General features: G+C 35.9%; 1 protein-coding gene across 2 annotated transcripts in view; it reads left to right on the plus strand.

The window, feature by feature from the left end:
* The window catches only part of prkcea (protein kinase C, epsilon a), a 130,229-nt gene that overhangs the window by 29,619 nt on the left and 76,609 nt on the right, over positions 1 to 24,001 (plus strand). For both annotated transcript variants that reach the window (XM_005156293.6, XM_005156295.6), the window contains exon 2: positions 3,092 to 3,155. In XM_005156293.6, coding sequence (XP_005156350.1) covers positions 3,092 to 3,155 — 64 coding nt within the window. The remainder of the gene's footprint in view (positions 1 to 3,091; positions 3,156 to 24,001) is intronic.

Raw genomic sequence — 24,001 nt, forward strand, 5'->3', positions numbered from 1 at the left:
TTATGTAAACAAACTGCAAAAAAGCTTAAGTTTTTACTTTTACAATTAACAATTTTACTTTTGCAGTTAACAATAGTGTCACAGTTGCCATCAATAGACTTATTTCATGCGGCCGCCAAAAAGCAAAATTGAGGCTGTTGTGGGAAGTAACCCAGTGGTATCTCCTGAGTCACACAGGAATGTTGTGTACCTGATTGTATATACTATCAGCAGTGCTGGAAAGAGTACTGAAAAATCCTACTCAAGCAAAAGTACCATTACTTGCTTAAAAATGTAGTGTAAGTAAAGTAAAAGTATCTGTTGTAAATATTACTCAAAGTATGAGTAAAAAGTAGACCTTTCAAAAGTACTCAAGAGTAGTGAGTATTAAGCTGTTAAAAGCTGATGCGTTTACATGTAATTTGTGCATGTGTGTGTAAATGTAACATTCTGTAGTTATTGCCCAGCAGGCACACAACATCATAAGACGTTAATATTAGGTTAGATTTAAATTGTGATGTCAGGTGACCAATATTCAATATCTAGCCAGTGTTTAAGGACAACATTATTTTGATGTTCAATAATGACGTAAAATGAGGTTGATATTTGGTCGATTTTAGGTTGTTAGAACGAGACAAAAATCCGACATCTGAAAGACATCTGAAGGTCTGTTCTGAATGAAAAGTGAAAATAAAAAAGGATATCAGATCTCATTTTCAGCTAAGGTCAAGGAAATAGCAATAGTTAGCTAACGTTTTCTTTCCCGAACAAACGGTTAAGATTCCATTTATCAAACTCAAGTTAATGAACTGATTCTTTCACTATATTAAACTTATAACGATATTGAATTCTGGTACTGAAATAAAAAAATTCCCTCTGACATTTAAGCGCGGTTCAACGAAACAATGTTGATTTGCCATAGTATTCACCAGTGTTCAACAATAATTACTGTGATTGGCCGTAAAGGTCATCAGTTTACCACTCTTCATTGCTGTTTATCGAGTGCAAGCACAGACGAGCAGTCGACTGAATCATTGTGGCTTTAAAACGCACCGGTGTTCGTGTTTGCACAGTGTTCTGTGTTTGTAACGGTTTTTACTTTGTGAAGAGCGGTGAACTGATGACATTCATGGCCAATCACAGTCATTTCCGTTGAGCACTGGTAAATACTATGGCAAATCAGTGGCACTTAAATGTTAGCGGGAAATGGACGTTTTTAAAACAGAGTTCCGAGACAACACGATTGCAGACACAAGGGTGTGAGCTACAAATGACTGCATTGTTTTATCGCTCATTGGGTTGCATAGGCTGAAGCAGGGAAGCCCTGACGGTGTTTACCTGGTGCCATGAACTAAAATCTAGAAGGACACTCTTTAAGTTATTTTGTTTAATGTCTAATATGCTTTTAGTCGTTTAAGTTAAACTTAAAATTAAACATCAAAAAGTAATGTTTACACCTCAAATGCATTTTTAAATCGTGCCAACAGCTGGAGGTTTATAATCCACAGCATGTTGTTCCAATGTTTACAGTGCTGATCCTCTACTTCCGGGTTTCGTCCCACCACAGCCTCGCTTTCATGTTTTAAAATGGCAGCCGTGGGAAATAAGCCTATAACCTCGCAGTGCGATGATTAGTGTCAACAGCACTTTCAGCAACTTTCCCAATCTTGTTCCCACTATCTCTCTTCATTTTGAAATTTGTGGTTTTAAGATGAACTAAAGTCTTATGGCTTTGGAACAACATGAGAGTGAGTAAAATGATTTTTGGATAAACAATCTCTTTAAAGGTCTTGTGAAAGTAAAATGAACATTTTTAGATGTTAGTTGCAGTCTTATCTGTAAGCTAGTGTGGCCCAAAACAGTGGCAAAATTAGCATTTGCAAGTTATAAAACTGATATAAACATTCAAAGCTTCATCATACTACAATTTCTCATCAAATCTTGACCAATCAAATGCTCTCTAGTATCAGACATGCCTCGCCCCCTTCAAGATGCTTCTCATTTGCTTTTTATTTGATGCTCGAGCTACATCACTCTTACAGGCAGAGCTGTGCGAAAGACTAAAGATTATTGGCAGATTTTTAAAAAGGGGAGGAGCTACTCTATGCCCCGCCCTCTCTTCATTTTTCAGATTACGTCAAACATCAAATCAAAAAGCACATTTCAAAGCACTTCATGGGATCTTTAAAGCAATTCTTGATTATGCATCCATCAGATGACAGCAAGTAGGCGTTCTAACACATTAAGAGCAGTTTTATAAGTATGACAGGCTCTGTGTTCAAAAGTTTCTTACTGATTTTATCAGGACTGAAAGGAATAAATCAGTTTTTCCCGTTCCAGCTGAGAGAGCAGGTTAAACTCAGGGGGCAGAACGGCAAAACCCACACGGCCCACTCTAACCTGCGCACACTAAATCTGTTCTACTGCAGAGCCCATCAGATGAGCTTGTGTCCTAATTCCTGTATTCAGGAAGAGGCTAAGAGCGGGAGTGCTGATCTGGCAGCGGGTCCGCCGTGTCCCCGATGAGCTCGAAAAATAAAACAGGCCTCCTATTTTGAGAGTCTGTATGAATGCGGCTCGATATCTCTCTCTCCGACACCTCCATCCACCTCCACATATGCACCGCGGGGCCCGTGTTCTCGCTCTCTCTCTGCATAATAAGATTAAGCAGTGGTTTCCTGACATTGTGGGTCTGGTGCCTCTCCCAGCTCCTCTTCCCCCCACGCCAAGCTGATGGCGAGTGGGTGTTGAATCGGGCCCGAGTGGGGTCCGCGTGGGCCGCTCGGGATGGCAGGAAATTGTTTGAAAAGGAATTATAAAACCCTTGCAGTTTCCGTGCCAACTCTCTGCCACCCTCCATCCTTTGAGACAACAAAAAGAGGCAGAGAGCAGGAAGTTATGTGAGGGGCCTTTCCCTGTGGAGAGAGACTCACAGAGGGAATCTATTACTGGGGTCGTGAACTTTGGCATCGGCAGGTGATGTTGAGGGAGATGTTTTTACCGAGCGCCTTTGGAAAGCCAGTGAATAATGTGCTTCTGGGTGACTTTGAGTCTCTTTTGTGCTGAGATGCTCTTGACTGATTGGCTTCTCCTCTCGCTTTTCTTTTTACAGATTGACCTGGAGCCTGAGGGTAAGGTGTACGTCATCATCGATCTGTCAGGATCCTCCTGCGAAGGTGAGAGTCTTGAGAACGCAGCAGATTAACACATGAAACAAACTGTTGCAAAGACTGTGGATGTGTAGTCAGGGCTTTAAAGAAATTACTGACAAAAAAGTTAAGCAGTTCAAAGATATTTTTGAGTCTTTTTATATACAAGAGCACATTACATTGATCAAAAAATGGAGTTTAAGATAAATCATGTTACATAAGATTTCTATTTCAATACTTTCCATTGAACTAAATAATCATTAAAGAATCATGGATTAAGTAAATAAATAAGCAAACAGAAAATATAAAACAGTTGTTTTCACTATAAAATTAATATTATTAATTAAATTTGTTTAGTTTTATATTAATATGAAACAACTATTTTATGTTTGTTTGTTTTAATAATAATAATAATACTTACTCTTTCTTACTCCCAGAGCCATTTAGCTCTAACATCTAGTTTTTATGTGGTGGGTTGTTAGCCCAAAGCTCGTGAACATGGGGAGAACATGCAAAATCCACACAGAAATGCCAACTGACCCAGCCGGGGCTTGAACTAGCCACCTTCTTGTTGTGAGGCGACAGCACTAAGCACTGCGCCACGTGTTGCATAATAATAATAATAATTCTTAATCACCAGTTTATTAAATTAAATAGATTTAGGGTCATGTAACGCCATAGTTTAACTAACTAATATTATAATATAACTAATATATTAAATGAGTGTGGATGTTTCCCTGAGATAGTTTGGAGCTGGAAGGGCATCCGCTACGTAAAACATATGCCTGTTAAGTTGGCGGTTTATTTCGCTGTGGTGACACCGGATTTATAATGAGACTAAGCCGGAAAAAAATGAATGAATGAACTAATATATTATATAAATTCTATTATGTAATATATTTGTAAATTAATTTCTGTTCAAAATAAAACCTCTTGATCTTAAATGTTTATCTAAACTTTCTGTTTCCAGTGAGAATATTCTTTTTTATTTTTAAAATAATAATAATAATAATAATAATAATGATATTTAAATGAATAATGAAAGTAAGCAGCATAACAGTTTTCCTATTAGTAATAATTTCCTGATGAAAATCATAATCTTACAGTAATTCAAGATATTAAAAGTTATGTTCGTTTTCACTATTTTGTGACTTTATATTTAAGTTAATGTCTAAAATGTTAGAATATTTGCTTTTATCTGGGTATCTGCGAGGTCTTAAAATGCCTTAAATTTAAAAAACTAAATCTTAGGCCTTTAAAAGTCTTAAATTTACTGAAATGTTGGGTTGTAGGTCTTAAATCATTTTAAACGGGTCTTAATTTTCCTATGTCCAGGTAAAGCCACCCTATCGAGTCGACACCCAATCACTCAATCACCAATAATCAATCTCAGTGCAACTTTTGTTTTTATATTTAAGTTTTTTTTATTGCAAAGAGAGACAATTCACAACAGCTGTTAGACATTTTTACTGAAAATTCTGCAAATGAAATTCCCTAATCAGGGAAAGAAAACACAGCAACGCATCCCTTTACATGATCTTTTATTACAAAAACAATTTATAGAAGTACAGAAGTAACGAGGCCATTAGAAAAAATCCTTAGTGTTTAGCCCTGTATAAGTCTAAAATTTCATTCATAATGGCTTTAAAAAGGTCTTAAAAAGTCTTAAATTTCGCTTGAAGAAACATGCAGAAACCCTTACTGCAAGAATTCTTTGCAGAGAAAAAATATGTTCCACTGAACTTAATACAAATGAATTAATCAATATTAATTAATCCTTGGTTTCATAAATTAATTAACGTAAAAAATATAAACAATCTGTTTTCAAAATAATATTAACAGTAATAATAATTCCTAATCACTATTTTATTATTTCTCAAGGGTCACGTAGTTTTGTTATTTTAATTTTAATATTTAATTATCTAATACTTTTAATTATATTTTAATTTTATTTATTTATGTTGAAAATAAAACCTCTTCATTTGATAATGCTTTTTTTATCTAAATCTTCTGTTTCCCGTCAGAATCTTTTTATTTTTTTATTTTTACAGTAATAATAATATTGAAATAAAAAATGAAAGTAAGCAGAATAACTGGTTTCTTATCAGCAGTAATGATCACAATACCACAATTTCCTGATGAAAAGCATAATATTACAATAATTCAAGATAATAAAATAGAAATAGTTATTTTCATTTTCGCAATTGTGATGTTATACTATATATAACAATTGCAATATACTCTGAATGCAGGGTACTCCACATGTTTAAGTTTATGTATAAAATATTTAAATATTTGCTTTATTGATAAACCAAATACAAATTTTCCGAACTTTTCCATACCAATACCAATTAAATCAGAATAAAAGAAAACTTACATCAAAACAGACTACAACAAAAACAGACTAAGAACTTACAGCACAAAAATGTCCTAAAAATTAATGTGTGGTTTTGTGCATTTGCTGACAACTGAATAGTAATGATCGGAGAAATGGTATGTCAGTCTTGATTGTGGGCGTTTGATAGATTCATGAAATCCTCTTGGTTTTGTGATGCATCATTAGTGCATCAAGAGAAAGGCCTTGTGAGTGAGAGGAAGTGTGTGTGGAAAGCTGCAGTGTCCATTAGGGAAATCCCACTCTTTAACGCTTGTGTGTGTGTGTGTGTGTTTGTGTGTGTGTGTGTGTTTGTGTTTGTGTTTGTGTTTGTGTGTTTGTGTGTGTGTGTGTGTGTGTGTGTGTGTGTGTGTGTGTGTGTGTGTGTGTGTGGATCTGCGGGGGTTGAAGCTGTTCTTTCTTACAGTATATGTGAGTCTGTGTCTGTGTGAATGTTGTGTGTGTGTAAGCATATGTTTTGAGAGCCCACTCAGAGACCTGAGGCTGGTGCTGGGGGAGACCTGACTTTAGCCGTGGTAAACTAATGGTGCAGACACAGTGCTGTGCTGTGATTCAGTTTAATTCCCCATTCAGTTTATAACCGACTGGATGCATTAGTGGAGATGATCATGACAGATAATCTTCACTGAATAACAATTCAATCAAATTCAGACAATGGAGTGGACTCTGTGTTTTAAAGGGATAGATCACCAAAAAAAAAATGTCTCCCATCGTTTTATCGCATGGAAAATCAAATGACTTTTTATCTATTGAACAACCGCAGCTGTCTAATCTCATTCGTGCATGTGCGCATTCCAAATTGGTTTGACATCAATAGCTGTTTCCATCCAAAAAAGTCTATTCAAATATTGTAAATCATTTAAATTGTTTGTGAATAAATAACCTATATATATATATATATATATATATATATATATATATATATATATATATATATATATATATATATATATATATATATATATATATATATATATATATATATATATATATATATATATATATATATATATATATATATATATATATATATATATATATATAGTTGAAGTCAGAATTATTAGCCCTCCTTTGAATTTCTTTTTCTTTTTTTAAATATTTCCCAAATTATTTTTAACAGAGCAAGGAAATTTTCACAGTATGTCTGATAATATTTTTTTCTTCTGGAGAAAGTCTTTATTTCTAAAATAAAAGCAGTTTTTAATTTTTTAAAAACCATTTTAAGGTCAAAATTATTAGCCCCTTTAAGCTATATATTTTTTCGATAGTTTACAGAACAAACCATCGTTATACAATAACTTGCCTAATTGCCCTAACCTGCCAAGTTTACATAATTAACTCAGTTAAGCTTTTAAATGTCACTTTAAGCTGTATAGAAGTGTCTTAAAAATATCTAGTAAAATATTATTCACTGTCATCATGGCAAAGATAAAATAAATCAGTTATTAGAAATGAGATATTAAAACTATTATGTTTAGAAATGTGTTGAAGAAATCTTCTCTCCGGTAAACAGTAATTGGGGGGAAAAATAAACAGGGGAGCTAATAATTCTTCAACAACTTCAACAATATAATAGAACATTTTATAAATAACAATGTTTAATAGAACATTACTTTACAATATAAGCTAGCTGAAACTATGGTCATTGGTCCATGGATTTAAAAATGTAGGTCAATGGATTCCAAAACTTTAAGAGTCCTAAATGCAATACAGATAGATAGATGGATGGATAGATATTTCCTTTGCTTAGTTTTTTGTCTTGTTTCTTGTTCAAATAATTAAAATGGACTTGATTTAACTATTGAATCAAGAAGGTTTTTCTAGACTAGCAAAAATACTGTTTTAAGAAATAATATTGCAAAATTAAGCAGGTTTTTCCTTAAAACAATCAAAATAATCTGCTAATGGGTTAGGCAAAATAATCTGACACAAAATTAACTTGCAAAATTTGACAAGATTAATTTGCTTTTTTGTTGTTGTTGCTTGTTTTAAGGTAAAACTCACTTAATTTTGACATTATTTCTTAAAAACAACAATATACTTTGCTTGTTTAGAAAATGCTTCCTAAATGTTTACATACAGAAACAAGACAAAACTACGGAAGTAAAGCATTTTAGCAGTGTTAATATGTCATGAAGCTTAATTAATGACTCCCTTATTCTGTAAGAAATGCTTCCACACTAGTTTAGTTTTAAGAAGATGATAAAAACTCATCTTTTTAAGATTGCATTTTTAGATGCTTAATTATTCTAATTTGTTTATATTTTAGAATTTTTTAACGTATACATGTATTTTATTGCATGTTTAATTTCTTTGTTGTTGTAGCACTTTGGGTTTTAGAAAAGCACATTATAAATAAAATGTAAAAAAAATAAAAAATGGCTTGAGCAAGAAACTATAAGCCATTTCCAAAAGTAACACCATTAATTCACAGCTTTGATCATTTTTGCTTGATCGATCCCTCAAGTCAGTATTGCCGTGGCCATGCTAAACATTTCCCCCTTACACATACCTAAAAATGAACATCCACTGTTTTATATGCTCTTTTAATAACATATTCATTGTGTATGTTCAGAAAACTTTGAACAAAGTGAGTGAGTCATATAGACTACTGAAGGCTTTCGTTGTCATTTTTTGGATCTTCACAATACTTTTTTTTGACAAAGAACAATAGTCTGCTAAAATAATGCACACAAAAGAAAGCTGTGAATCACATAGGGGTATAACAATGTTCAACAAATATTCATTGTAAAATAGTTTCATATAAAGAAAATTCTGTCATTTACTCACCCTCGAGTGGTTTCAAACATTTATGGTTTTTAATTGAACACAAGCGAAGGTATGTGTAGCAACAACCACAGTAGGAATTGTACAGTATGTAAGTTAAAGGCTAACAACTTATCATATACAAACATTATTCAAAATACCTCTTTTGTGTTCATCAGAAAAAAGAAACTGGAAAATGTTTGGACCAAATGGAGGGAGAGTAAATCATGACAGAATTTAATATCATAAGTGAATGCTGTAAAATATCCTTAAATAAACAGTTTTTCATAGGTTGTGTTTTTTTCTTTTTCTTTTATGTATTAATGTCTTTGAATTGCATTATGGGGTCTTTCCCCTGCAACTTTTGACGTTGAAAATTAAAAAAAAAAGGGACTTTTATCAAAGTCCCTTTAAGGCAAGTAATTTCGCTCTGCAACCATCTTTTAAACGCCTCTTGCTGAAAAGTATGCTCGAGCATTCCATCTGAATGGATAAACATCCAATTATCCAAAACTGCCAAGCTTATGATTACATTACATATTTGAAATCACCAATAAAATTAAACATCATCTGTCTCGTTTAGTTTATAAAATTTTGAATCAAACAAAATCATCATATTTTTTAGGTGGCCCAAGCTAATGCACACTAGAGAATGAGATCACGACACCAACCTCATTGATGGCCGTTTTATACAATATCATCCTCTGAATAAAGATTCATCAGATCGCGCTGGTCTTAGAAGTAGATCACGACACCAACCTCAATGAGATCACGACACCAACCTCATTGATGGCCGTTTTATACAATATCATCCTCTGAATAAAGATTCATCAGATCGCGCTGGTCTTCAGAAGTAGTTTACAACTTGATGTTGATGGCAAATCTCCTCCAGAAATGACGGCGACTCTTTGTTTACATCTTTGTGGGTGTTTGAGTAGTTGCTGTCATGTGATGTGTGTATGACTGTATGGACTGTACCTTGTGTTCGTTTCATACAGATTACAAATCAAAAAACATTTGTTGTCAAGTATAATAGCTTCCTTTTAAAGTAATTGTTAACCCTTGTGATAAACTTCCAATACTTATTTAATTCTCTATATATTATTTCCTATAGAATATATTGTTTCAAACTACTAAAAATATTAATAAAAGTCAATTTGGTAAAGCGCAGAGTTGGGTCAAATGTCAAAAAAGCAGTTAGCAATTCATAACCAGAAATAAACATAAAACTGTACATCACATTTTTTACAGTGCATCTCTTTAACTAAAGCATACATTCTTGAACAGTATTTTACAAATGATTGGTGTTTGAACACATCGGGCTAATTCATCAATGAGCTGTGATAATAGGTCTGTGAATGTGTGCAGATGTAAGGGCCAACAAACAACTACACAGCGCCCACACAAAGACACAGTCGCAACAGACACTAAAACACACACATACAAGCTTTGTGTCTAAATAATAGTTGTGTTGTCTGGATGTTGCGTTAATCACAGGCCTCTTTTCAGAGGTGTCAGTAAACTGAGGATGAGCTTGGCTGGAGATCACTTAATTCTAGCATCTCCGTGCAAACAGTCAGTTAGTGCTAATGTGTGACTTTGCTCTGGGCATAAATGAGAGCTCAGCATCCCTCCGGTTTATAGCCTGAGTAAAACCTTGTTCTGTTTGATTGTATGTACACACACATCTATTGATCTCTGGTTGGTCTTTCACATTGATCCAAAGCACTCTACTTGTTCTGACCAGCCTGGGTGGGCTAATTTGACACTGGTATGAGAATCCCAACAGCAGCTGAAAAAGAACATGCTAGTGCTGCTGTATGTTGGAGCCTGTATCCACATACGCAAGTGATCAGCCAAGGTTCATTACAATTTTCTATGGAGCTGGATTGAATGTGAGCTTGCATCTGGTTGGCTAAAGAGTATGAGTTACTAGAGCTTTAGAAAGAGAGAGTTGTGACAATGGAAGTCCAAAATGAACGATTGTCACGTGATTCATGTAGACCAAGTTGTTAAACAGTTCCTGGAGGGCTGCAACCTTAGGCCCCGTTTACACTAATGCGTTTTAGTTTGAAAACGCATAAGTTTTGCTACGGTTACGCCAACCGTCCACACTACGCCGGAGTTCTCGAGCGCCGAAAACGGAGCGTTTCGAAAACGCTGGAGAGGCCGTTTTCATTCTGAAACGCTGCTGCTCCGTCTCAGTGTGGATGATGGAAAACGGAGACATCTGAAAACGGAGGCGGGGCTGCAGACATTCGCCTCTCTGATTGGGGCTTTTCCTGAATATTAAGTAGCCTACACACACAGTTCAGTCCTGCATTCTCTTCTTATAAGTTCAGACTTCGCAAGTTTGATCAAGGCTGCAGTCTCTTCTTCTCAGTTTGATATGGACAACAGACTATACCGAGGACACGGGTAAATCTTTAAAGGGAACAGTGTACTTTATAACTTCATTCACATCGTCCTGGTACGTTGTTTCACTTTCTCAACAATAAAATGTAAACATGATTTAAGGAACTGCCTATTTTCATTTTAATATTAGCAACTTAGACAGCAGAAATGTTGAGGTGTCGTGCTGCATGAGCCCCTTTCACAGATACAAACCTTTCCGGAAAATTACCAGCAATTTTTCAGAAAGGTCTGTATGTGTAAACATTCCCTTTTTGAAAATACAGGTAAATTCGTTCTGAAAGAGAAGTTGTAACATTACCGTTATTTGCTAGAATGCTGCACTGTGTAAACACAGATGGAAGATTGCCGGAAAGAGCGCATGCACGTCTAGAACATGCTGACATGAGATGTCTACTCTAGCCAATCAGAACACTTTTACATCCATGCATTCACATCCGTGCGGTTTATGAAAATAGAAGCCTTTGAATATTTTTCCAGACACATTTAGCTGTTAGATGTTAGTCAGATAACATTTCTGTTCCTTCTTAATGCCAACTGTGTTAAACAAAATGTCGACAAAATGCTTCTGATAAGCGCTTGTTTGTTTACCTTCAAGCTCTCATGCGTGCGCACATAAAGCATCCGGTGAGCGCCAGCACACACGCATATTATATACATCTCGACATGCAAAAGTGTTCCTCTGTATGTTTTCATCGAACTTGTTCACAACACTCATCTATCCACAGAGTTTGTAATGTAGTCAAATATTTACAAATATAAGTGCAGCCGTTTAGAGCTCATTTCTGGTTAATGATGTCAGAATTTACATGTATTTTGGAATAAATGTGTGAGTAGTCTTTACCAGAAAAAAATGCATTAAGTGACTGCATTAAATGTGAATGGATTGACATAAACCGAAATACATTTTAGACACTTTTTTTCATCAGTGAAAATAGTTCAAAACAAATCGGGAGTGGAACATATGTCTCAAAGCAACACTGGGATTAACCTGTTCTGTGAACATATCTTTAAAGAGATATTGAGAATGAAAACAGTCATCATTTACTCACCCTTGACTTGTTTTAAACCAATTTGAGTTGTTGTTTTTTTTTCAACACAATAGAAAATATATTGAAGAATATAGGAAATCTGTAAGCATTGATTTCCATACTATTTGTTTTTCACAAATGGTAAACCAATCATTCTTATATCTTCTATTGTGTTCGACAGAAAAAAATAAAAAATAAAATAAAAAAAAACTCAAATTAGCTTGAAACATATCAAGGGCAAATGATGACAAGATTAAATCCATTTAAATTGACATTAATTAGCTTAGTTTTAAAATGAATCAGCCTCTTGAATGAATTGCTTGAATTAAAGATTCACTGGATCACTCAGGAATACAGACTAGAAGTCACCTATTAGTGGTTTTATGCTTTTTTTTAAAGAAAATTTTTTTCTGTTTTATATTGATGGGACAGTAGTTACACAGGAGGAAACGTATGACAGTGAGGGGGGATAGTATAGGGAATGGTCCACAAGCAGGGACTTGAACTCGGAATGCAAGAAACACAATGACTCTACATGTCAGTACACTGCCCATGAGGTTATCAGCACTGACCTGTTAATTTTATTCTAACATTTATTTATCCATAACAGGCCTAAATCAGCACAAACACATCTCTATAATATTAAAGGTGCAGTAGGTGATTGTCTTTAGAAGCATTTTTTGTTGTGCTGGTTAAAAGTCTCTTCACAGTCCAATAGTAATGATTACAGTAAATGATCTAAATGTGTTTATATGTATTTTTATATTCTGGGTAAAGCATAAAACTAAAAAAATGTTGATCTAATTAAATATTGTCGGACCAACATCTCCCATAATTCCAATAAGCAGCTCAGACTGTCTGTCAGAAAATGTAGATTCGGACTTCTGCACATCTGTTCACGCAGATCCGCCATTCGCACATGCCCATCAGCATAAGCACCGCGCAGTCACGAGACAGACCGGGAGAAATCAAATGCTGAATTTAAACTTTTAAAAACCTGAATCAATATTGGAGTTACTTTAGCACGCTGGAGGAAGTCCGACACCATGGCTGAAGTATGGCTAAGTGTGACGTGTTATTAAGCCACTGAAATCTCCCGGTGAAAGATTGATGTGATTATTTTCAGTTTCATAAGGTCCTTTTACAGCATCGATACCCATAGTAGATTTATATTTAGTTTAGTAAGTGTGGCTAAGTAATAAATGTAAATCCTGCAAGCCGCTGGCTAAACACTAACTAACTGGCGAATGACATGAACTAGTGGGTTGTCTGTCTGCTGTTGTGACACGGTGCGCGTGCTCGCGATTTCAGGGGGTGTGGCTTTAAATCACAGCCCCTCCCCGCCGTCCAAAGATAATATGCTAAGTCGTTAGCATTTTGGCAGATCACCTATTGCACCTTTAATCATGGTTTTCAAAAAAAAACTCAACATCATACATCAAAATGTTAAATTCTCCAAGCTGATTTTGCCAAATGTTGTTGTTTGAAAAGTGACCAAAACAAATTCTTTTATAACTCAAAGATCCATTACCCTTTTTAATATCATTAATTTTCATTACTAGGCATGCCCCTACTGCTGATTGTCTGCAAGTGTGTTTTAAAATATGGTCCGAGTCCGACATAATGTTTAACATTATCCTTCATATATCGATTAGTGCACCTTAATAGTACACATGAAATCAAATTTAACCATGTTGATTTTGTTAGCTCACATTGCTAGTTTTGTGGTGAACAATTCATACGTGCATGTCATTAAGAAAACAATATTACCCTTGGAATCTAAAATTGAAATCTGAAATGCACTTGCTGTTTGTTTTCAGTTAAATTCTTATAGGTGCGTGCCAAGCACATACTTAAGCACTATTCTAAACCATTTTGTAGTGTAAATACTGTAAGTAGTGCATTTGACTGAAATATACCTGTGTGATGCACTTATTCAACCGTCATAAATTAGAGTGGAAAGTTGGACACTTCACGCACTCAACAGTCACAGCTTTGCTCACGTAGCGATAAGGGGCGGAGCTTTCGGCACTGATGTTGGATTGCTTGATTTATTGTAGATTGTGAAAGCAAAATTCTCCTACAAAAATGATTATGTTGCCTCCGGATGGTGAACATGTATTATTTGGTAGTTTGGTCATTTATTTCGCTAATTTGGCAACCGTCAAACGTCTCCTGGGAAACGGTTAGACTTTCAGTTTAGTAAAAAAAATGCATGTTCCATTTGGGATGACACTACATGCATATACTATGCTGTTGAGTGTGTAAGTGCATAAGTGCATGGTGTATAGTGTGCCGTTTGCTTAGCAGCTTATGTCTGTCCGATGTATTGGGTGTGGCTAACATACTTAACCATGCCCCTCCAACAGTCAGTTTGATGTAATAACTCTCCCAAAACCCTACTCCTGATCTTTCTGAATTGCCTAAATCCAATCAGATCGCAGTAGAAAAACAAGCCACGCCCACTGTTTTCTTATTTTCGTTGATATGCAGTCACAGCTTCTGGTTCATGCGGGCTTTAATAAATGTGAATCATTACACCCAAACAGAACACAAATTCTCACATTTCTTACCATTCCCATAACCTTTAATCTTTGTTTGGTGCTGAACACACCACCAACAGCAGGTGAGAGCCGTTTTTAGTTCCTAGAGGTAGGAGACTATTGTCCCGTTTCCACAAACAGACACAATCAATGAGTCTCAAACACAAAAACACACATGGGCAAGAGACTCTCTTTAGCTATGAAGGCCAGTCGAGCTATTTTCAGTGGCACCTTAAGCTACACAGACCAGAATAGCTCAAGCACTGCAGCGTCCTTTCTTTCTGTAAAATTGCCCACCTGCCTGACCCCATGTCCCACCAGACTCTTTTGTGAGTTAAAGCCAATTCAGAGCACAAATTGTCAGACAGATGATATCAGAGGCTTCTGTGCAGGTCGCAGATGTTTCGTTTTGATAAATGAAAGATATTTCTGTCTGATCCACTGCCTGAGTGCATTTATATACGCATAAATCTTGCGATATTGAAAAGAAAATGGGAGCAATAAAGTGTCTTGACTCCCACCTGTTTTGCGTAAGTTTGTCCCTCTTGCTGTTATCAGCTCAGCCTTTCTGATGAGAGGTGACAGACGCTGCGCTTCTATCTTTACCCTCTTCTATTTATAGTGATCCTCTCATCAGCCAAATGTATTCCTCCTTCCTTAGGCTTCTGAATCATCCCGCCGTTCAATACTTTTACCCATATTAAAGGATAACCAGTACAGGTTGGACAAGGGAACAGGTAGGAAAGTGTGTATGCTAACGTTTTGGTTGGATGCGGCGTGTCAGTTGTTCAGGATTTACTGTCTGAAAATAGCAAGTAGGATTGAGCATTGGATTAACACACACACACTTGCACGCGCACACACATTTTATAGGTGAACCAAAACAATGGTGGCATGTGATCAAGTTTAGTTTATATAGAGATTATACAAGGGTTAAAGGTTAGAGATTGTGGTGTGTGAATCAAATTAAATTTATAAAGTTTACAAGTTTTTTTATAAATATACAAAGAAAACCTTAAATGTAATTGTATATTTTAATGTTTGAAGTACCGTTTGGCAAAATATGGGCGAAATGATTCATCAAAGTTGTCAGCGTGACACAATGTGACACATTTGTTTATGTTAAAACAAAACTGTTTATGTAAAAACAAAACAACGTCTTATTTCTGACTGGTTATTATTCAAATAAGGAAAGAAATAAGGGAAAAGTCCCTTTAAGGCAGGTTATTTCACTCGACGGCCATTTTTAAAGACATCTTTTAGGCAGTATGCTCGAGCAGTCTGTCTGAATGGGAAAGCATCAAATTGTCCAAAGCTGTTTGCCAAGCTTATGATTACATTACATATTTGGAATCATCAATAAAATGAAACATCTGTCTCATAAGTTTAATTTCTAAACGTCTGATTCAAATAAATCATCACATTTTCAAGTTGCCAGAGCTAATGCGCATGCACACTCGAAAAGGAACATGATCACGACACCATCATCATTTATGGCTATTCTATACATTATCATATATGGATAATGGTTTGTCTGTTCCCACTGGTCTTCAGAAGTAATTCACAACTTGGTCTTGATGGTGAATCTTCTTCAGAATGACAGCGAGTTTGTCTTCAAGTTTGTGGGTGTTTGAAAAGTTGCTGCTGCGTGATGTGCATTTGACAGGGCTGACTGTACCTCACGTTTGTTTCATATAGATTACCAAACCAGAAAACTTTTTTTAAGTGCACTCGGTTCATTTAAATGTAAAGATTTCAAGCTTTATTTGGATATATTTCTTATGTCTGTGAAGCAAGTATTTGCTGAGATTCCAGTGCGTTTATTAACCACCAAACTGTCATAAAAGCACACGTCTGATCTGAGCTTTTCCCTGGAGAAACATCAGTCTATAGTGATCGATGATTGGCTCTTGTACTAGTAGATGGGGCTTCATTCGCCATATTGACCATATTAATTCTCATGCATCTTAAACTATGCACAGTGGTCCGTTCAGGCTAAAGGTCCCAGATCACCAGTTAACTATGCATACAACATATTAAAGCAATGTTATTGTAAAGGATGATTATTAAACCATGTTAGCAAAAATAACTGTAAGCATGAAATGCATGAAAAACATTCCGTTTAGGATGATGAAAGGATGGTCTTGTGCACACAGTTAACCTTAGGTCTGTTAATAATCTGTTCAAAGAATGGTTAAAGCAAAAGCTGCAGCTGCTGCGGCGAACAAACAACCTGAGGATGCACAAGCATTGCACTGGTTTTGTTTCTAGGCATGGTTGCTTCGTGGCGCGCGAGGAAACGGTGTAATGAGAAATTGAGTCCCTTCTGTCACTGGAGTTGTAATAGGTATAATTTCACATTTGCATGCATATTGACAAACGGTCTTACACTAAAATTCTTCTCTTTAGTGACTAGCCAGCACTGGCAATTCAAAAATGATTTTCAACCAGCCAAAGTAGCTAGTGTCTCACTCGCCACAGCCGAAATCGACCTGCATTTGGCAGGTTGGGAGGTGTAAATGTCAGCCCTGACTGTACTTACAATTCATTAAAAAATAAAGCTAATTAAATAAAAAATAAATTCCTGTAACAATTTGAAAAACTACTAGTGTAGATTGGATAAATATACTTAATAATATTGGATAAATATACCTAATGCTTAAAATCAAGTACAAATATGTAATGAATTAGTACTGGTATCGGTTTAATTAGTAAGAGTCTCTAATTAAATCTACAAGTATGTAATATGACAAAAATCTAATAAATGAGTTCTATCTTTATGGGGGAAGAGAGTTATTACCTTAGTACATTGCAATCAATATATATATAATATAGACCGATAACTAATTTATTAAATCCAAGCTACATATGTTTTTCGTATCACTGTTTTTTTCCTTTCTTTTTTCTCAAACTCTCAGATCACTTGAACACTGAACACATAAAACACACACATAGAAATACCAAAAAGCCCGATTGTTGCTACAGCTGTCCTATTATAAACCCTTTAACCCCATTTCTGTCCATCTTCATTCTGATTGGCTCTCCTCATCAACTTCCTGTTGGTCTTACTCCTGAACTTTCTCTTGTGGTTCATGCGTCCACCGTTCACAGAGTGTCAGCCTTTGCCTGCTTATTATGCAAATGTATGCAGGGCTGCTAGAAGAGGTGGTATTGGCTATTTTTAGAATTTGATATTTCTCTCTCTCTCTCTCTCTCTCTCTTCTTTAATGAGTTTCAGTATCTGAGGCAGCAGTGTACTAAATGTTGATTTTCTAGTCGTCTCTTTCTCTCTTTCTTCAAATCCAGATGGGTGTTTGTGTATGTTGAGTGGATGGGATCTTGCGTGTGTTTGTTCAGCGGGGTGTCCTGGGTGGCTGAAATGGGTTAGATTGCAGGGGTTGCCATCGAAACGAGCCTGTGTGCTCACACGTCTGCATGGATGCAGTGGGTGAGAGAGAAAGAGAAAGATGAAGAGACGGGTGAAAGAGAGGGCAAGGTCAAAACCTGAACAATGACGTCGCCGTTGTGAAGAGTGCTGGGATTAGTCGGCATAACCTTGCACAGATGTTTGTCATTCAAATCCAGCTCAGTTTACATGGCGTCATGAAAACAATCTGAATCTTAAAGGGGACCTATTATGATAAAATCACCTTTATAAGGGGTGTAAACACAGTTGTGTGACAACAGTCTGTGAATATAACCAGCTTATAATGGTAAAAATGTATCAATTTTATTTTTTATAATCACACTTCATAAAAACAGTCTGCAGAAACACTTTGTTTCACATTCTTCCTTTGTATATAAAATCAGAGGGGGAATGGCCTGCCCATAAGTGACAATCTCCCTCTCATTAGGACATTGGTTTTATTTTAGAATCTGCCACTATGTTGACACATAGGAATTTGTAGCTCCGGCAGTACAATCTCATTTGAATTTAAAGTGACACAGTGGCACCAAAGCACTTTTAGGATCAAAGCCTAAAAGGGGCAATGTTAAAGAGTTCATTCATTCATTCCTTAATTTTTCTTCAGTTTTGTCCCTTTTATTTATCAGGGGTTGCCACAGTGGAATGAACCGCCAACTTATCCAACAAATGTTTTATACAGCGAATGCTTTTCCAGCTGCAACCCAGTACTGGGAAACACCCATACACACTCATTAACGCATATACACTATGTCCAATTTAGTTTATTCAATTCACCTATATTGCACATATTTGGACTGTGGGGGAAACCCGAGGAAACAAGTGTGTAAACAGGGAGAACATGCAAGCTTCGCACAGAAATTCCAACTGACCCAGCTGGGGCTCGGACCAGTGACCTTCTTGCTATGAGCTGACAGCGCTAACCACTGAGCCACCGTGTCCCATTTTAAAGAGTTATAAAATATTATTTATGGGGTATTTTGAGCTAAACTTTCACACTCCAGGGACATCAGAGACGGAACATTGGTTCCCTTTAAGGCAAAACACCGAACAGGGTGAAATAAATTAATCAATAGTTATCTCCCCAAACTAAATGATAAAAACATTTCAAAAAAGTTCTATTCAAAATAATATTTGTTTAATGTAAACACTGTATTAGTGATATTATATATATTAGGTATATTAGAGGACATTTATTTTGTCACATAATAAATAAAAATATTGTGAGCTGCTGTAAAAACAAATTGGAGGAGCTCCAGATGAAAACTGTTGTTTTGTGTTCACCTTAAAATTAATTTTGTTGCACGTTCGCTGGTTTCCGCTCTAAATGAGCAAGTTTTAGCTACTTGTATACTAAGGTAGCATTTAGATAAAACAAAACACCCACAATGAAATGCGACACAGAGAAACATAAAAATCTGCTGCCATTTAGCATTTCGGAAGTGTTATTGCAGAGCAACACAAATAGCATGCAGAAGTATAAATGCATGGCTCCACGCAAGGCAGGTGTTGAGGGTCATGCTGATCACTCGTCGCAGAAGTAAAAATCCGCCTTAAACATGAAAACTATAAGTGTGGTGTATGTAATTGTAGCTGAAGTTGAGATTTGTGGCACAATAATGCAGGAGAAAATTATGTTTTTTTTTTTTTTTAAACTGCCTTTAAATATGTATAGTAGTTGTATTCAACAGACAAAATAAGTGTATAAATGTATAAAATGTTTATAAAGTGCAACAAAAGTAACACTTAAAAGTGTATATTGGATGAAAAGCTCAAAGTCTGTTAGTTCAGTGTGTTGATGTAATTCCTACTGAAACAGAATATTAAAGGTGGGTGGAGGTTTCTTTTTGTGCATCATTCTCTTGTAGCAAACTAATAGTAAGACGGATGTGGTTAAGAATATTGTGGCTGAATTCATCAAACTGACATCAACAGAGAAGGACCGCCACTCAAAACTAAGAAGTTAATGTTCAGCCTTTGATTAAAGATTACAAAAACAAACTTTCTTTGTGGATTACCTTACATGGATTAATTGTTCACCTAAAGAATAGCAATGTGTACTAGCAAAATAAACATTGTAAGTTTTGATTTCGTATCAAAATCGGAAGGTTAATGAAGTATTTTTGCGTAGTATCTCACCATAAGTATGTGAATTGTTATTCAAAATATAATTTCTCTCAGTATTGGAACGATTCACTGACTGTCTTAATGTGTTTTCCTTCATTCCACCAAAGACCCTCAGCAGAATAATCTGCACTCATGATGTAATTTAGAGAAGGAGAGAGATAGAGAGTCATGTGACAGATGGCTAGTTAGATAACATCTCAGATCAGCCACTGCAGCTCAGTGTACGAAGGATATCACCTGCCAAGCTTGCCAGAAACAGACATGACTGCTTGACAAAACTCTTGTGACTGATGCTTTCAGTCTTTCTCTTCATGTAATGTATTTTAGAGAAAGTACTGTTTAAAGTCTGGAGTACATTTTTTGTTTTTGCTTTATGAAAGAAGACTCAGATGTTAACATGACTGTAATGCACTGATTTGGCACCCACTGAATAAACATTTATTGTTATTATTAAATTTGAAAAACATTTATGTTGCTTAATTCCTTGCAGAAAAATTACATGAGCAATCAGATGTTTATAAAAAGATCAAATATGTGGGGCACGTGTGAAACGCAAGTGAAATGTGTGGTTTGGAAAATTTTCTGTTGAAGCCCATGGATAATATTCTTTTCACAACGAAAGTTTCAAACATTTTATGTGCCTTTCCTAACATTCATGTAAGAGTGTGTAAGGGTTTTAAATGGGAAAGAATACTATCGTTAGGGTTGGGTATCTTTTAGATTGTTTTTGGGCCCTATTATATCATATAATCTGATATTAAAATCATATTAGATTACAAACAACCCAATGAGTGGTTTAGCACGTGTGCATCGCTGCTATTATGTTTACACATGTAATATTTTTTCTAAGGTCATATAAACCAAAACACATATCAAACATACAATGATATGAAATTTGGTTTCTTACTGAGTTAATTACAAACAGCAATACCACACAAAGAAATGACGGATTTTGAAGGAATAAAAAATCTGGGGAAAGCTTAATTAGTGCACTGGACAAGTCTCAACAAGTTCCACCCACACCTGCGCGAGGCAGGCAGTACTGTACAATTACTCATCTGTTGGCTTAAAGATATTAGCCTGATTTTGCTATAGGATCTATAACAATAACATTAAAAATAACGATATTGCCGACAAAATATGATGCATCCCTAGTTTGTGGTTATTTCGATAGCGGTGCTAAATCGATACTTTTAAAACGTTACCGGTGCCTGAACTGATACTTTTGAGCCACAAAATTACAATGGATGACTCTAGAAAATATTTTATTTGTCATTTTAAAAATTATTTTAATTGAGCAATATAATTAAAGTTGAAAGTATACATCAATTTATATATTTGAATTAAATTGTATTAATATATTTCTTTTGATCGCTTGTTTGTTTTCATGAATTTAAAAATTTGCAGTATAACAATACGTTAGCTTACTATTAGCCTGTGGAAAGGCTGTCATATAAATCAGGGAACTCCTTTTTTTTCTAGGGTTGGGGCTTGCGACTATGTTTACATGCAACTTTTGTAACGCATCACATCTGCTTCACATTGCTGTCAGAATCCTTGCTTGTAAAATATAGCCATAAATTAGTATTTTGTGCTTGCGTTGCCTATGTGCTTGCGTTCCCTGAGCTACAGGAACAAATGCCTAATATTGACGACGGACTCTGTATCCTTTAAAGTTGAATGAACTGTTTAGAGATGATGTGACACAATGCATACCTATGTGTGCATTTATGTACCCCTTGATGCTTTTTACATCTTTGTCGCAGCACCTGTGGCTCCGAAATTAGGCACTGAAATTTATATCGGTCTGGTGCATACCGTTTACAGTGCCATAATGGCACTGGGTTTCAGTAACCAATCCTAACCATAGTTGTTTGAAAATTGCACAAACACAGCTCAACAATTATGAGTGTATTTATTTAGCTGTTCGTATTAACAGGCTGCTGTATCTTCTGTATACAGCATGACAGTAGTTGCAAGTTTTGCTTTGTGTGCTGAACTCGGCAGAAAACATAGACATCCGTACAGTAGAACATTAAAGAACATTTTGCCTGAAATTATGATCCTTGGTGATTCATAAAATGCAAGTTTAAGTCAAAAAACATATAGAGACCAAATTAAAGGTGCCATAGAATCAAATTCTGGATCCACCTATAGGCATTGCTTAATAATAAGAGTTCATTGCACATATATAGCTTCAAACACCATTGTTTCCTCATTCCTATGAAAATCATTTGAGTGTGAAATCCCAGTGAAAAACAGGCATATGCATGCCCCAGGTGCAGTATTTGCTTGGCCATAATTTTTCCCACCCATATTTTTTTATTTATTTAAGCTTATATTAATATGGGCCTCATGTTTTTAGCATTTGCAATCTATCTATCTATTACAAATTGTTTGTCATGAGGCAACATACATGAGTTGACTACTTACAACAACACATGTTAACTGCTGAATATGACTGTTTAATGCATGTTTATGCATTGTCATATCACTCATTTCTTACTGTGCCATGTGTCCATCGACTTTAATTATGAATCACTAAAGTAGCTAAGCTAAAATCTTCTCCTACATCTTGGATGGCCTGTTATGGCCCATTTCCACTGGGTGGTACGGTTCGATACACTTTTATGCCCCTTTTCACATTCAAAAGGTACCAAAAAGCAAACCGTACCATACCACTTTTTGAGTACCCTTCCGAAAGGGTATCTAGCACAACAAAAGGCTGAGTTAGACATGCTATTGGTTTACAGAGAAACCTTAGTAATGCGTACACAAGCCAGAAGAATGAAACAAAGGAAGCGCCATTTTTAAACACATAGCCGGGACATTATATTGTAATAATATTTACATATAACAACAAGCCATGGGTGAACCTAGCTCAAATAAACCTTGTCGTTGTCTTGACAAACAGCCACAAAGCCAGAAAGAAGAGCAGAATCTGTGTCCTGTTGCTGTTTACGAAGCCATCTAAAGCATGAGTGGTTTCACTTTCTCCAGAGAGCTTGCGATTGCTCGCAGCGCATCTATATTTGAAATAACAAACTTGTTGAGCTGATAATAATAACGTGCACATGATTATTGAAGTGCTTCTGACATCCGATCTTTTCAGAAACGGACAAACGTGAGAGTGAAGTATGACAAAACAGAGGAGCAAATAATTTTTCCAGCAACCCTATGACAGGTATTACCTTTGGTACCTTTTGGCAGTGGTGACACAAGCCTGATAAAGGTGCCCCGTACCTTACTGTACCACTCAGTGGAAATGAGGCATTAGTCTTTATGATCCTTTGCCAGCTTTTAACATGAGAACCTAGCTCCCGGCTGTAGTTGCCAGTGACCACATAGACTAGCACCCAACCAGCACTAACACATTAGTACCAGCATGCTGTTTTCCACAGGGTGCTGTTCAACTACACTATTTCTCCAGCTCTAAACAACTGCTCTAAACTTTCACAGGACAATGAATTGAGGTTGTTTGACTCATGCACCAATCACTGATCAATCTGAAATTATAGAGCTGACCGTCATCGGGTTAGATTTATAATCTCGCTTTCTCTCTCTCCCCATCTCTTTTTCTTTTTTTTTTTTTTTTTTTTTTGATTGATGCCATTTTAATTGGTCCCATGCTGTGCTCTGGCTGGATTGGAGAGTGCTTGTGGGTGGCGTGTCTGGGGCTGAAGTGGTAATGGCGTGGGTGGAGGCTGCCCCGAGCTCCTCTTGGCTGTCTGACCGTGGGCGAATTCAGCCATTTGGCTCACATTCTCATCAGCTCAGCCTTCCATAAGCCAATCAGGAGAATAGTGGACGAAATATACACGCACAAAAAAAAAGAGGTGTGGAAGGATGAGTATGGTGCGGTTAGTGGACTCGTCCCTGATCACCATGGACACAGTCTCTAGGGAACCTGTTCATGCGTTTTTCACCTGCTGAATCTAATCAGACTTGAACGAGATGGATAATGAGAGCATAGGTGTGCATACTGTATACTTTAGTCACACCTAATACATTTTATTTTATTTTTTACTAAATATTGTTTGTGTATATTTGCATTGATTGAATCAGCTTTTATTTTGCATTTTGCATTTATTTTTTTTCAGTTTTAATTTTAATGTTAAGGATTGTTATTTTAATAAGTCATTTAAATTTTTTAGTTTTAATTTCCACTTTGGGCG

This window comes from Danio rerio, chromosome 12, assembly GCF_049306965.1.
Source record: "Danio rerio strain Tuebingen ecotype United States chromosome 12, GRCz12tu, whole genome shotgun sequence".
NCBI lineage: Eukaryota > Metazoa > Chordata > Actinopteri > Cypriniformes > Danionidae > Danio > Danio rerio.